The 14121-nt window shown below is 39.8% G+C and overlaps 1 protein-coding gene across 1 annotated transcript; it reads right to left on the bottom strand.

The window, feature by feature from the left end:
• Positions 1 to 1061: 1061 nt before the first annotated feature.
• XKRX (XK related X-linked) lies at positions 1062 to 12286 on the bottom strand (the record flags this gene model as incomplete). The annotated part of the gene is made up of 3 exons (XM_081278155.1): positions 1062 to 1807; positions 7124 to 7392; positions 11952 to 12286. The coding sequence occupies 3 exons, from the start codon at positions 12284 to 12286 to the stop codon at positions 1062 to 1064; spliced, it is 1350 nt and encodes a 449-aa protein (XP_081134281.1).
• Positions 12287 to 14121: the final 1835 nt, after the last annotated feature.

The raw sequence follows: 14121 nt of genomic DNA, 5'->3' as shown, positions 1-14121 counted from the left end.
CCTTGTTAGAAAATAAAGTCATGCAAACAAAAACAAGTACCTGTGGTAATTTAATGTTATCTGGTTTCCCCTCTCTCTGTTCACTCTACTTTGGAGTATTAGCCACCCATCCCAAATCCAAGCAACATGAGGGTGATAACACAGCCATTATTACTTTCTCTTTCTCCTGTCCTAAAAAGCAAACCACAGATCAATGAAATACCCAGGACAGTAGCAGACACAAAGAAGTCTTCATTTCTTTCATATACAGAAACAGTTTCAATTACATTTCAGATTCCCTGAGGCCTACATCAAATAGTAAAATGACAAGAGCACAGAATAGCTGTGTTAGAGGGAATCCCTGTTAATGAGGCAATAAGTAACCATTCCACTTGACAACTGGATGCCCATGCAGGTTCCTAAGAAAAGAGTCATTCTGGCTTACACCCTGAAGGAACCCTACCCTGCACTCCCTACTCAAGGTGTACCTATGAAAGGCCACTGCAAATGACCTGTGAATGGCCATTAGTAAAATCCTAATAGAGATCTAATACATCTGGGGAGCAGCTCTTTTAACGGTGGAGCTTTTTTCTTCTTGGTCAGAGCTTCTCATTGGAGTTGAAAGAATCTAGTCACACTCATATCTGTAGGTTCCACAATAGTCAGAGGGTTTCCTGAGAGATACCCATATCTAGGAAGCTGCCACATACTCTGTTTAGCAGGATATATTCTAGTGAGATTCTGAGTCTTCAGCACCTTTTGGGCAAACTCTTTTGCCCCAAGCAAACAAACAGACCTGAAAAGTCACAGAGAGCCTAAGGTGCTTAGAGGTCAGTTATCTCAACTGACCTGGGTAGAAGGGGTGTGAACAATATTTCTGACTGTTCCACTCCTGGTTTCCCAACATAGCAGTAAATCTCCAAGAAGTAAAACCTATTTGGGGGTCACTCTTCTGATAGACTTACCAGAATACTCAAGAAAATGTTCTGTTGAGTACTCATCCATGAGCCTCACCCTCTCCTTCAATTTCAGAGTTGATCTTGGCAACCCCCAAACCATCCCATGATACTCAGAAGATAGAATCAGACAATGCTTTGTCTTGTTTCAGCCTCAAAGCTTGGCTCTGAGTTCTCAGCCCTTCGCTGATGGTGCCGATGGCAGCAGACACAGTGGAGGTAGTCTACTACGTTATGGGTGAAGAGTGAGCGCAATGGGTGCAAGTACTGGAAGAAAAGTAGCATGAAACCAATGGAAATCAGATAAGCAATAATAAGCTGCAGGGCAATCAAGGAATGACAGTAATTCAGCAATACTTTGACTCCCCAAAACTTAAAAACCAAGACCATGATCACATTCTCTACCAACCTCGCACTATAGTGCAGGCCCATATGTCCCCAGTTTTGACCTTTGTCAACAAGATCTCTGTCTGCCAACCTCAACTGCAAAGCTGACCAGCAAGAGAAGTTAATGCCAGCATAGAGGATGGTGACTGAAATCAGCACCACCAGGGTGCCAACACGGCTGAAATTTTTCTCAATATTATTGGGCATCTGGGCACCACTCCTCCAGAACCTAACCCAAGGCTCAAAAAGGATGATCAGGAAGTTGAGCACTAAGAAGGGCACAGCCTTCAACTTCAAGGTAGCTGAGAAGAGCACCAGAATCATGAGGCGGGAAGTGATCTCCAACGTCCTCCAGATGGTGATGCAAAGGACTTCTAGTGGCCCAAGGCGAATCTTGTAGTCATCATACTTGATCTGGATAGCCAACATATTGCAGAGGGTAGCCCCATAGGTTACAGACATCAGGGAAAAGACCATTAGCACAGCTGTAAAAACAAAACAAAACAAGGAATGGGGGAGGGGGAGAGAGGCAAGCAGTCAATGTTGGTATAAAACCTGTACTCAGACCCAGAGGTCCAGAGATGATAGGTAGGACTTCAGAGCCTCACCTAAGAGTAAATTCATGTATGATAACAGCTATGCAAACAAATAACATGCACCTGAATAGACATGTTTGCAAAGAAGACCAAATGGCCAAGAGATACATGAAAAGGTGTTCAATATCACTAATCATCAGGGAAAATCAAATCAAAATCAAAGTGAGGGCTGGGAGTGTAGCTCAGTATAAACATATACTGTAATACATTAATAATCATAAATGTACAAACTAAGCTTTTTTAAAAAAGGGTAGGTCTTAAAACACTAAGAAGTCACTAATATAAGAAAAGGACATATAAAGGTTCCAGGTAGGACTACCTAACAGAGCAGGCTTCTGAGCAAAAACTGTATGAGGGAAATAAATAAATAAATAAACTTTCTGAAAAAAAAATCCAAGCTTAGGAGACTCAGAGAATGTATTTTCTAATTGAAGTCCCTTCTTTGATGTATATTTTCTTCAAGGAGCAAATCTTCTTTGTGTGGGCTTCTAGAATATTTAACTCCAGTTGCATGTGTCAAAAAGTATACTAAATATTTCATGAGGGCAGAGGAGATCATATCTATTTTACCCACTGCTGTATCCTCAGAGCCTAACATACTGACTAGAACATGGTTGATGCACAATAAATGTGTGTGGAATTAATGAAGAATACCTAGAAGTCCTTGATTCAGCTGTGTATGAGCTTGTGAAATCATTGAATATCTATGTGCTTCAGTTTCCCAATTCATGAGATAGTCTAGAGTTGCTTGTATTTGTCATCAGCAATGCCAATTCATCACTCCTATTTGTTAGTACACATTAGGAATCTCTGAACTTCCAGTAGAGTGGTTTAAAAACATTAAAACTCTGTTTCCCAGTCCATGGCATCCATAACACTAGATGTTAAAGTAGGGGCCAAGAAAGGCAGAATGCTCCCTAACCTTCCTTAACTATAGACCATACAGTTGGCCCTTTGCTTATTTTTTTTTTTTGGTTAAAGTATACTGATTACTGGGGTGCAGGGGTGAGGGGTGGGGTTTAGTGCTCTCAAGAAAAGTGGAAGGTTTAAGGAGTATTCCCCCAAAAGAAAATCTGTAGTTTTCTCTTCCTATAAAAATAATGGATCCAGAGAAACTTGAGCCATAGTATATCAAGTTAATCTTCAAGAAAAGTGAAGCCTTCCCCATGAAAATTCAAAAGAAAATACAGCTCTCATTTCTAAGAATTTTCTTCAGCTAATAAGTAGTGTTGGAATCTTAAAGAATAGAGTGGGAGACTCTCGAAGTGGCTACTCTTAAATTTCTTCTTTTTTTTGTACTGGAGATTAACCACTAGCCACATTGCCCCCCTTTTATATTTTATATTGAGACAGGGTCTTACTAAGTTGCTTAGGGCCTCACTGAATTGCTGAAGCTGGCTTCACACTTGCGATCCTCCTGCCCCAGCCGCCCAAACTGCCGGGATTACAGACATGTGCCACTGAGCCCAACCTAGTACTTTTGTATGTCTAAACCACTCTCATTCCTATCCTCAGGAAATGATACTCTTTGTTGACATGGGAACATCAACTATACATTGAGCCAAGTGTCAAGTGGCTGATGCCTTCTCTTAAATTAGAACTCATTTATTGAAAATAGTAGAATAGAAGGAAGAAAACCTGATGCTTCCAATAAATGGAAAAACATTTTCCATATGTCTCCCTACAAATAGATTCATGCCATAAGAGATCAAAATGCTGCTATAGTTAGAAACATAGGCTCTGGAGGCACACATCCTGAATTTCCATCCAATCTTTGCCATTTACTACTTATAAGACCTTGGGGAATTTTCTTAACCTCCCGGAGTCTGTTTCCTCATTCATAAGAAGGGGTTAATAATAACCTTGAAGAACTGTTTTGAAGATGAAATGAAATAATTACATGTAAATTGCTTGGAGAAATGCCTGAAACCTAATAAAAGCTATCTGCTAATTTCTGTCTTTCTACTCTCTCCACCCCCCACCCCCCTACCATTTAAAATTTATAGTATGTACATTTACTTTACCAGTACTCTGTCCTTGCACTTAAACCTAGCATTTAAGGGGTGGGGTTGGAACTAGGTGTTAGAGCGCTTGCCTAGCATGTATGAGGCACTGAGTTCGATCCTCAACACTACATAAAAATAAATAAAAGTTAAAAAAACTAATATTTTAAAACTGAAAGAACACCTAGAAATAAGCTCTAAAATGTTCAAGACCTGGGCTGGAGTTGTGCCTCAGTGGCGTAGTGTTTGCCTAGCATGTGTGAGGCACTGGGTTCGATTCTCAGCACTGCATATAAATAAATAAAACAAAGGTCCATTGATAATGAAAACAATAAAAATAAATTAATAATTTTTTTTAAAGTTCAAGACTTATGGTGAGAAAACTACATAATTTTACTGAAGTACATGTTAAAACATTTAATGAAATGGAGATTTATCATCTTCCTATATGAATTTGATTGATCCTGTGAACATCCCATAACTTGAATAATTTACTGCAATTTCAATCAGAATCTCCATGAAATGTGATCTTTTTTTTTTTTTTTTTTTTTTTTAAAGAGAGAGTGAGAGAGGAGAGGGAGTGAGAGAGAGAGAGAATTTTCAACATTTATTTATTTTTTTTAGTTCTCGGCGGACACAACATCCCTGCTGGCATGTGGTGCTGAGGATCAAACCCGGGCCGCACGCATGCCAGGCGAGCGCGCTACCGCTTGAGCCACATCCCCAGCCCATGATCTTTTGGTTATTATTTTGCTTTGCTTTATTCTTTGGTGGGGAAATTGACAAATTTATATTAGACACTAATATATTTGGAAGATGAGTAAATTACTCTATCAGCTAAGACTCTGAAAGGCCTTTCTTGTAAGAAAGACACAAAATCTATAAGCAATAAAGAATTTGAATACATAAAAATGTAATAATTCACAATACCAGAAGATATAGCAAAGCATATTGTGCACATTAAGTGTAGGGTATTGCACATGTGTGATATGTATATGCACATAGAAAATGTGTGTATTTTAAACACAAAAATATACAAACATGTATGCACATGTTTGTGTGCATAGAAAAAAAAAGAATTAATGCTAGAATAAGTAAATAGCTCCTACAAATTAATTTGAAAGATAAACAATCCACTAGAAAAAGTGAGCAAAATATGTAATTAGCAATTCAAAGAACACATACAATGACCAAACATAAAAGATACTTAGCTATAGCCACAAAGAAAACCAATTATTTTAAAAGCCAGTTACTTATAATTATAAAAATAAATATTTAGTTTGAGATATGAGGAAACAGATACTTTTATATACTGTGAATGGGAGTATAAATTCATAAACCCCTTTTCAGAGAGTTATTTGGCAGCATCAATAAAATTCTAAACACACATTTTCTTTCATCCAGAAATTCTAATACCATATATTTATTGTACAAAGTTTAATTCACATACATAGATGTTTATAAAGATGTTAACTGTAGCATAATTTGTAATTGGAAAAAAATTGTGAAAAATTAGAAACTTTAGAAAATTAGGGAAATGAAAAAGAATGTTCCAATTCATACAAGAGAAATATATTTTATATACTTATACATGTATGTATAAATAACTATTGAAAAATAGCATAGTTTTGAGGCTGATATCACTGAAAAACATGTTTAATACAGTCCATTTTTGGCAAAACATGTACATATATGTTGTATGTTTATATTTACATAGTAAAAAATTTGGAATGATACATATTGAATGGCTAACAGATTATTTTGGGGGAGTGAATTTACATTTCCTTTTTTATATCTATTGTTTATTTTGAATTTTTACTATAGCTAGTCCTATTTTTATAATTTAAAAAATGACTAAAAATAATAGTACATGATCTTGGCAAAAATTTCAAGCCATACTGAAGTAAAAATAAAAGTCTGCTAATTTGTCATTCCCACTCTTCAGAGGTAATATCTTTCATAGCTTTCTGGAAAATTCCTGTGTATATACAATTGTCTGTAGGTCAATCACTTTGCACATGTATTACTTTTGTAGTATACGTATGTATCTTAATTGGAAGATTTCATGACCCTCAAAATTCTCAAGAGGAAAACCATCATCATTTCCCTGAAACTACTGTCAATTCTATGTACATGAAAAGCTTCAGAACCAATAGAACTTTATGAAATGTTCTCAGTGGAATTAGTTCTCCCTGCATTTGAGACAGGGGACTTTGCCAAGCGGGATCAACACAAAATAATTAAAAAAAAAATGATCCAAAGCTGCACCCACACCCATACCAGCTTCTGTCCAAGCAGATGAAGCAAATCACAGGCTGTTAAAACTCATTAACAGCACTTTATCTTGACTTTGAAAACACTGACTCACATTTCATCCTCTGCTGGAGGTCTTACTCATCTCAGGATCCATTTTTTTTACAAGTGAAAAATTAAGACAGTGACTGCTTTATAACTTCCTCCAAAGATTACAGCAAGGGTCAGAACTTGAACTAGGTCTGATTCTCCTCAGTATTCATCCCATACCCTTTTGCTTTCTCTTCACTGACATTGGGAGAAAATTATTAAATTAGTGGTTCCCAAATCAGGCTGCTCAGAATCAATTAAGGTACTTCATAAAAATGCAGATTCCTGACCTCCCCACATTCTGGGATTAATTCAGATCTGGGGAGGAAATGTGATTTTAAAAAGAACCTTACCACATGATTCTGATGATCAGTAATATTTGGGAACCTCTTCCTAAAGATGGCCATCCCTAAACAAACAAAACAACTGACATCATAATTTAAACACTCTGAACAAGGGAAAATATCCTACTGACTGTTGGTGTTACTAGCTTCTTTTGAGGCCAGGTAGGGTTTATCTGTAACATTTTTAGTCTAAACAGTTTGCTCCAACTTAAAAATCAGGCAGGCCTAAGATGCCTGACTCCCTAATTTTTTTTAACTACTAGTGCTGTTCAGAATTTTCTGTGATAATGGAAATATTCTAAATCTGTGCCATTCAAAACAATAGTCACTAACCTACATGGCTATTGAAAACTTGAAATGTGGCCAGTATTACTGAACCAGTATATTTCTAATCTTATTTAATTCTCATTGAAATTGTCACATGAAGCTAGTGGCCAGTATATTGGACAGCTCAAGGCTAAACTTCTAAGACCCTTGATTTAAGTGGATCCCTCCCCTCTCCTGACCCCACTCACCTCTACCCAGGGGGACCTCTGCAGAGATCAGGGTCACATAGAGCTGATAGGTCAGCTGGGGCACTGAGCCCAGGAAGGCTTGGATCTGTGACATACGTTTGTAGGCATTGCGATGCATAGCCAGGGTCCGGATGGAGTGGCCCACCTCCCATTCTATCAGCACCTCCTCGCCATCTATTAGCATCTTCTTTCTGGTGAGGCTGACATAGGGCTCCTCCTGCCCCTCTTTCTTCCACAGTGTGAGGTACTTAATCATGGCCTCCAAACACCTGCAGGTGTAAAGCATCATGGAAACTTAACTAAAGCTGTCCTGGGAAGGGAGGTTGTAACAAGGAGGGAAATTTGGGGAGGTTATGCTACTTTTTGCTTTTTACTCTCTTCTGCTCATTTCTGGTGAGTCAAAGGATTGGTCATGGGGATGGACTTGCCACTCAGCAGTAGAGAGCTTGCCTAGCACGTGCGAGGCCCTGGGTTCAATCCTCAGCACCACATAAAAATAAATAAATAAAATAAAAGTATTGTGTCCAACTACAGTTAAAAATAAATATTAAAAAAAAGGATTGGTCAGACCTTCTACAAATTATGTGAGTCTAAGTCCATTTCTGTTTGGTCTAATCTACTAACCTAACAACACCATTTCAGAAGTACTTCTTGGAAGACAGGAAATTATTTTGTCTGCTTAAGAACAGGCCTGCATTGGAGGCTGAGGCAGGAGGATCGTGAGTTCAAAGACAGACTCAGCAATTTAGCAAAGACTTAAGCAACTTTGTGAGACTCTGTCTCTAGATACACACACACACACACACACATACACACACACACACACACACACACACACACGGCTGGGGAGGTGACTCGCCCCTAGGCTTAATCCATAGTACCAAAAAAAAAAATAAATAGATTTGAGGAAATGTTTTATTCAGAGAAAAAGGTGAAGGTTCCAAAAAGCCCTGGTTTGGGTTTTTTGTTTTGTTTTTTATTTTTAGCTGTAGGGGTAGAAAAAATATATTTTTAGTTGTAGATGGACACAATTTATTTTTATGTGGTGCTGAGGATTGAACCAAGTGCCTTTCAAATGCTAGGCAAGCACTCTACCACTGAGCCCCAACCCCAAGCATTCTTTTTTCAAGGCATTCAGCTCTATAATTGGGGTCTCAAATTCTGTTTTTTCAAGAAAGTGCCTTTGTTGTGTCATGAGACCTGTTGGAAAACAATAGCCTTTTAAACCTGATTACTTCTTTATGAAGAAGAAAATATCCTTATGAAAATCTATCACTCTTGAAATAGTGATAAGACATTTCCTGCTGTATCTCTCTCATTTCCCCCATTGTATCAGAAGTCTCTAGTAGTTCTGAAGTGGTGAATAGATGAGAAACAACTAGAACATCTTGTTTTGGAACACCTGAGTTACCACTTCCCCCATTAATTCTGAACTCAATGGAAGTTATGGGCTATTTTTTTAATGACAAGTAAGAACATTTGTGGTGGAAATTAAGACATCTTCCCCAATAGACTGAGGGCAGGGGTTGTATTTATCTTGCTCAAAGGCCTTATCACATAGTGGGAATTTGATAAATATTTGCTGAGTAAATGAAAGGATGAAAAGGAAAACAAAGAATACAGGGTGAAAATGACAGAAGGAGAGGATAATAGCACCAATGAGATTTAACAGAAAAATAGATGAAAGACAAGCTTAGAGATTTATATGCTCTCTAGTCTTTATCCCCCAGTAGGAAGGTTTGAAATATGCACTGACTGCCATTCTCCACAGGATCGCCCAGAGATTGATTCAGGTGTACCAATTCAAAGTGCGTAGCCAGAAACTTCCCACATTCTAGAGACAAACTCAAAGACCTGGGAAAGAATAAAAAAGAAAAAGCAATATCTCTTCCTAATTAGGGAAAATGCATAAGTGCCTTTTCCACAAAAAATTTTAGATTTTAACCCAAGTCCATCCACACTATTGTGGAATAAACTATTACTCTTTATTTATGCTTTTTTTTTTTTTTGGTATCAGGGATTGAACCCAGGGGCACTTAACCACTGAGCCACATCCCAGCCCTTTCTGAGTTGCTTAAGGCCTCACTAAGTTGCTGAGGCTGGCTTTGAACTCCCAATCCTCCTGCCTCAGCCTCCCAGGTCACTGGGATTACAGGCATTTGATATTGCACCAGGCTATTCTTCTCTTCTCAAGGCTGGTTTGAAATAGGGTGTTTGCCTGGCTTATAAGCTTCAGTAAACCAGAGTACATTTTCATTTCCAGAAGAATGTTTGGATTTCATGTAACAGAGTCAGTCCCTACAAACACCTTCATTTGCTCGATAGCACTAATCAGGTTCCTACTTGATTAGTAAAAAGTAATTGGCCTTGAATTTAAGCATATAAAGAATATAATTTATGGGCTGGAGATGTGGCTCAAGCGGTAGCGTGCTTGCCTGGCATGCATGTGGCCCGGGTTCCATCCTCAGCACCACATACAAATAAAGATGTTATGTCCGCCGAAAACTAAAAAATAAATATTAAAAAATTCTCTCTCTCTCTCTCTCAAAAAAAAAGAATATAATTTATGAGTTTTCAATTACTTTTCCCTGCTGTGGGTTTAAGTGATTGAGGCTAAAAATATTTTTTTAATTATTCTTAGTGGAAGCTAAACAACAAAAATGAAAAAAACAGTGAATACAGAGGGTCCAAATCAAAGAAGCTTAGGAAGTCACAAGCAAAAGTCAAAACTGGGATCTGAAAAAAAAAAAAAAAAAGAAACCTGGGGTCTGAAATTTGCTTCTTGAGAATTCTAGATCTTAATATATTGTATTTGAAAAGGGACAGAAGAATGGTCCCCTTGCTCCTCTAGTGACATCTTAAAATTTCTTGGTTCCAAGTTCAAGATGAGGTCTTCCTTTATAACTTCAAAAATTTAGAACTGGAAAGTACCTTTAGACCACCCAGTCCAAAGATTATATATAGTCAGCTAAGTCATTTCTGACCAATACATGTAGTTTGGACTGTACAATGTTGTTTGTTTTAAGTCAGTTGCCAATATTTAAAGTCATGACATTTCATATAAAATCCTGCATTGGGAAATTCTCCTGAAAAATTAGGAGATCTGGCAATACTGGCTCTGAATCCTCACATGGATAATGGACTGGAGTTGTAGAATGGCTGCCTCCTCTATAGGCAGGTCCCAGACACCAGATTACCATGATACTTCCCAACATTTCTCTAACAATGAGACTTTGTTTTCATTTATCATCACACGTGAGACTACTGGTTTTCTCATACTTGCCCTACATCAATCATTAAATTACCTGCCTGGTTCCTGCAAGCATTTAGGATTCGTGATCTAGCTTAGACAATTTATTTTACAAAAGAGGGAACTAAAGCCCAAGGCATCTTCTGAGATTTCACCAAGGCCACACATCTAGTCAATGGCAGAAGGAGGACTAGATTCCAGGTCTCCTGAATTCCAGGCCACTCTAAGATATCTCATATTTTCTGTGATGGAGCCTAATCAATTCCTCTCCATTAAAACCATACTGATAAAATTTTTTTCAAGCTTTTTGAAGGTATAATTGTCAGTAAAATTATGTGTATTTACAGATAAAATTTTTTATAAAGGGGGAAGTTCCATCCTTAACCAGTTTCATAGCCTATTTTTAGTTCTTAATGATGAGATACCTTCCCAGCCAATTACAACATTAACACTCTGACCCATATTTCTCAGCTGACTGCAGGTGTTTGTCTCTCTTGCAATCATGACACACTTGGTCCATTCCTCCCTCCTGACCTCATAAGTTTTGCAATGTCTACTTTGAAAACCCTATAGTATCCAAATGAGACTGTTGACACAGATTCCTCTCTCCCTACAATTAAGTACATTATCTTCCCTTCAAAGCAACCTGGATGGGAACACATGATTCTATTACATTGTGCTACTGCATCCAGACAGCAATGGATTCCTTTGCCCCCTTCCAACTGCGTACTTTTATTGCAGAATATAAATAAATAAATAAACAGGAGATTTGATGACCTGACAGAGAAAAATGAACTACATTGGGTTGGGGTACCGGATTACCACTGGTAGCTATTTTGGTATTTTTCAGATGTCAAATAACTATAGAATTTGAAAATGGCAGCAGCAGCAGCCTAAGTAGCTCAAGGTAAAGAAAATAAATGTGAGATATGAGGGATGCAAGGAAAAACTTTCATCTCATTTACAAAATGTCTGAAAGACAAAGTTAAAATTACACCCCCACCCAACCCAGAGTGTGTATGTAACTCAGTAGTAGAGCACTTGTCTAGCATACCCAAGGCCCTGGGTTCAATCCAGCACCAAGGGAAAAATTACACTCTGCAGCTATTGGCCTGTGTGCACAGGGTGACCACATCTGTTAATCTCAAATCAGTTTCCACAGTCCAAATCCAAATATCATGCATAATTTAATGAAATCTCTTAGATGGTATCATTTACAGTTTTGGAACACAGATACATGCCACATGTTCATCAGTTTGGCACTTAAGGTTCCAGATAAGTTTTCTGGATGGCAGGCAGGGAAGCCAAGAATGGAAAGGAATGGGAGAGTCATTAAGATTAGAGGCCCAGGGGCTGGGGTTGTGGCTCAGTGGTAGAACCATCCTCTAGCACATGCAAGGCCCTGGGTTCGATCCTCAGCACCACATAAAAATAAATAAAGGTATTGTGTCCAAGTACTTCTAAAAAATAAATATTTTGTAAAAAGATTAGAGGCACAGTATCAGTCTTGTGAATATTAGTTTTCTCTTTCTCTGCACAAGTTTTGAGGGGGTATGTAGAGATTTAAAAAGAGCTCACCTGATAACAGGTCCCAAGAGGATTAGATGCATAAATAATGACAGTGGTTTGTCTTTGGCCAGATCTCTGTGGACAAAAATGAGGGTCAACTGGACCATAATGGATGAAAACATAAAGAAGGAAAAGGTGTATGTCATCCAGAAGGTTTCATTATTCTTTCGATAAATTCTAACCATGTATAAGGCAGATGCAGCCTCCCCACAGTACAAAAAGGTGGAGAACAGGATACCAAATGGAAAGGTAAATCGAGGGTTGGCCCCACGGATGACATCTTCCTCCAGAGATGAAACTGGATCTACATTTGGCTCCTCAGGAATTTCATAAACTCTGTCCATTGTGGAGGTTCTGAGTGTTGTGGTCTGGTGTTCACAGCACCACTCCACCCATCCCAACAGAACCTGTAGCCACTGCAGTCCAAGTAACAGTCAAGTGGGCTCTGTCAAGTTGAATTCCAGAATGGAGATCAACTAATTAGAACCAGAGACTCCTGTCTTCTAGACCCAATTAGATGTGGAGTCTGGGATGAAGAGTCCAAGAGGACCACTCTGAACTTGATTCTTGATTGGCCCAAGAATCCAATCGTCAATATACGTGCTGAGAAATTTGGACAAGGCAAAAGCAAGCATCCCAGCGCCGAGTCTGGAGTCCAATTCCAAGCGTATGAAAAGACATGGGAACAGCGTTTTCCTTTCCGTGGCAGCTCCTTTCGCACCCCGGCTCCAGGCAGGAGGGGAGCCACTCTGTCAAGACACTGCTATCTCACTCCCCGGGAGATATTCTGAGCAGTGTGCCCTCTCAATTCAGTAGCAAATTGAGCCAGAGCAGAAGAAAGGGCGCAGTCTGAGCGTTCCCTGGAGGATTGGGTTCAGCGCCATGGTACCTTAGCTACTTCTAGGTTATGGCTCTTAGCTCGCCCTCTCATGTGTTCACCGGTGCTCTCTCAGGATCCGCGCCAAATCACAGGTTCTCCAGGTGGCTCTACGGATTCCCCAGGCCCCGCCTCCAAGACAGCCGGGCTGGGGGCAGGAGTAATGTCACTACTCCGTCCCCAAGCTCAGTCACTAGGAAGAGAAGCACTGCACGCTTGCTACTGGAATCAAGCAAAGGCTGGAGGGGCTTCTCCACCCAGAAACTTTGCTAGTGAAAGGCACAAGGTGCAAGCCGCCAAACCGGCCGGGCAGATGTCGCCAAACTCTTGGACGTTGTAGGCTGCTCGGGTCTAGTCTGGCCTGCGGTTCAAGCCACAGGAGGTCCGGTGGCTTCAGGCGCTAAAGCACCTGGATGGCGGGGGCGGGCGAGATAGGAGGGACAGCTGGGGCCAAAAAAAGAAACCCGAGAGTTCCAAGTCAATCAGCCAAAGGATGCTCCGTGTACAGGCGCGACAAGGAGGGCTTGGACCACTCTTCAGAAGCACTGCTCAGCACGACCCCCAGACCCAGGAGGGAGCCAAAGATTTCCTCTCCCCAGGAGCAGAAGGCACCCACTTCTACCCCCACCCTCCCTAACTAGCTAAGTGGCTGCTCCCACACTAGCTCAACCCACGCGGTTAGGCAGGTGTGTCTCCCTTGGGCGCAGGGTTGAACCTCCCTAGGTCCTATTGCCCTCCAGATAATATCACAGGAGAGGGTACCTGGGAGGCAATTGGGGAAGAATTTCCTTTTCAGTTGATTTTAGCTAAAGGAACACTAAACAGGGTAGAAATCAAGACACAAAACTAGCCCACAGACACTGAAAGCTCATATTATACGCCTTGATTTCTCCACTTGCAAAATGAAGCCAGGACTGGAGTTTTATGGACTTTCAGGTTTTTGGCTAAAACGTTCCAAAGAGGGGCCAAATTCTAAATAGACTGGCAAGTAGCCAAGGGTGCTGTTAGTAAAACTGACATGTCTTAGCTCTGAAAATTTGCTGGATTCTTAAGTGCAATCCTCCCCCACCTCGCCAAGCTTTTGTTTTCATGCCTAATTTGCATAATTCTAAACCCCAGAGAAAAGGAGAAAACATCTGCCTCTGGGTGGTAATATAAATATACTAGAGCCTGTGCCAATCTCCTGTTGGTGCAGTTAAAAGAATCAGTGAGGAGTGGTCAAGTTAGCCACCAAAAGGATGGCCTCAAGATAGACTTAGTCTTGTCATTTTTTTTTAAGGTTTCCTGGATTGCTGCCTCCTT

Source organism: Spermophilus citellus, assembly GCF_964194105.1.
Source record: "Spermophilus citellus genome assembly, chromosome: X".
NCBI lineage: Eukaryota > Metazoa > Chordata > Mammalia > Rodentia > Sciuridae > Spermophilus > Spermophilus citellus.
This window is presented reverse-complemented; position numbering and strand designations above follow the sequence as displayed.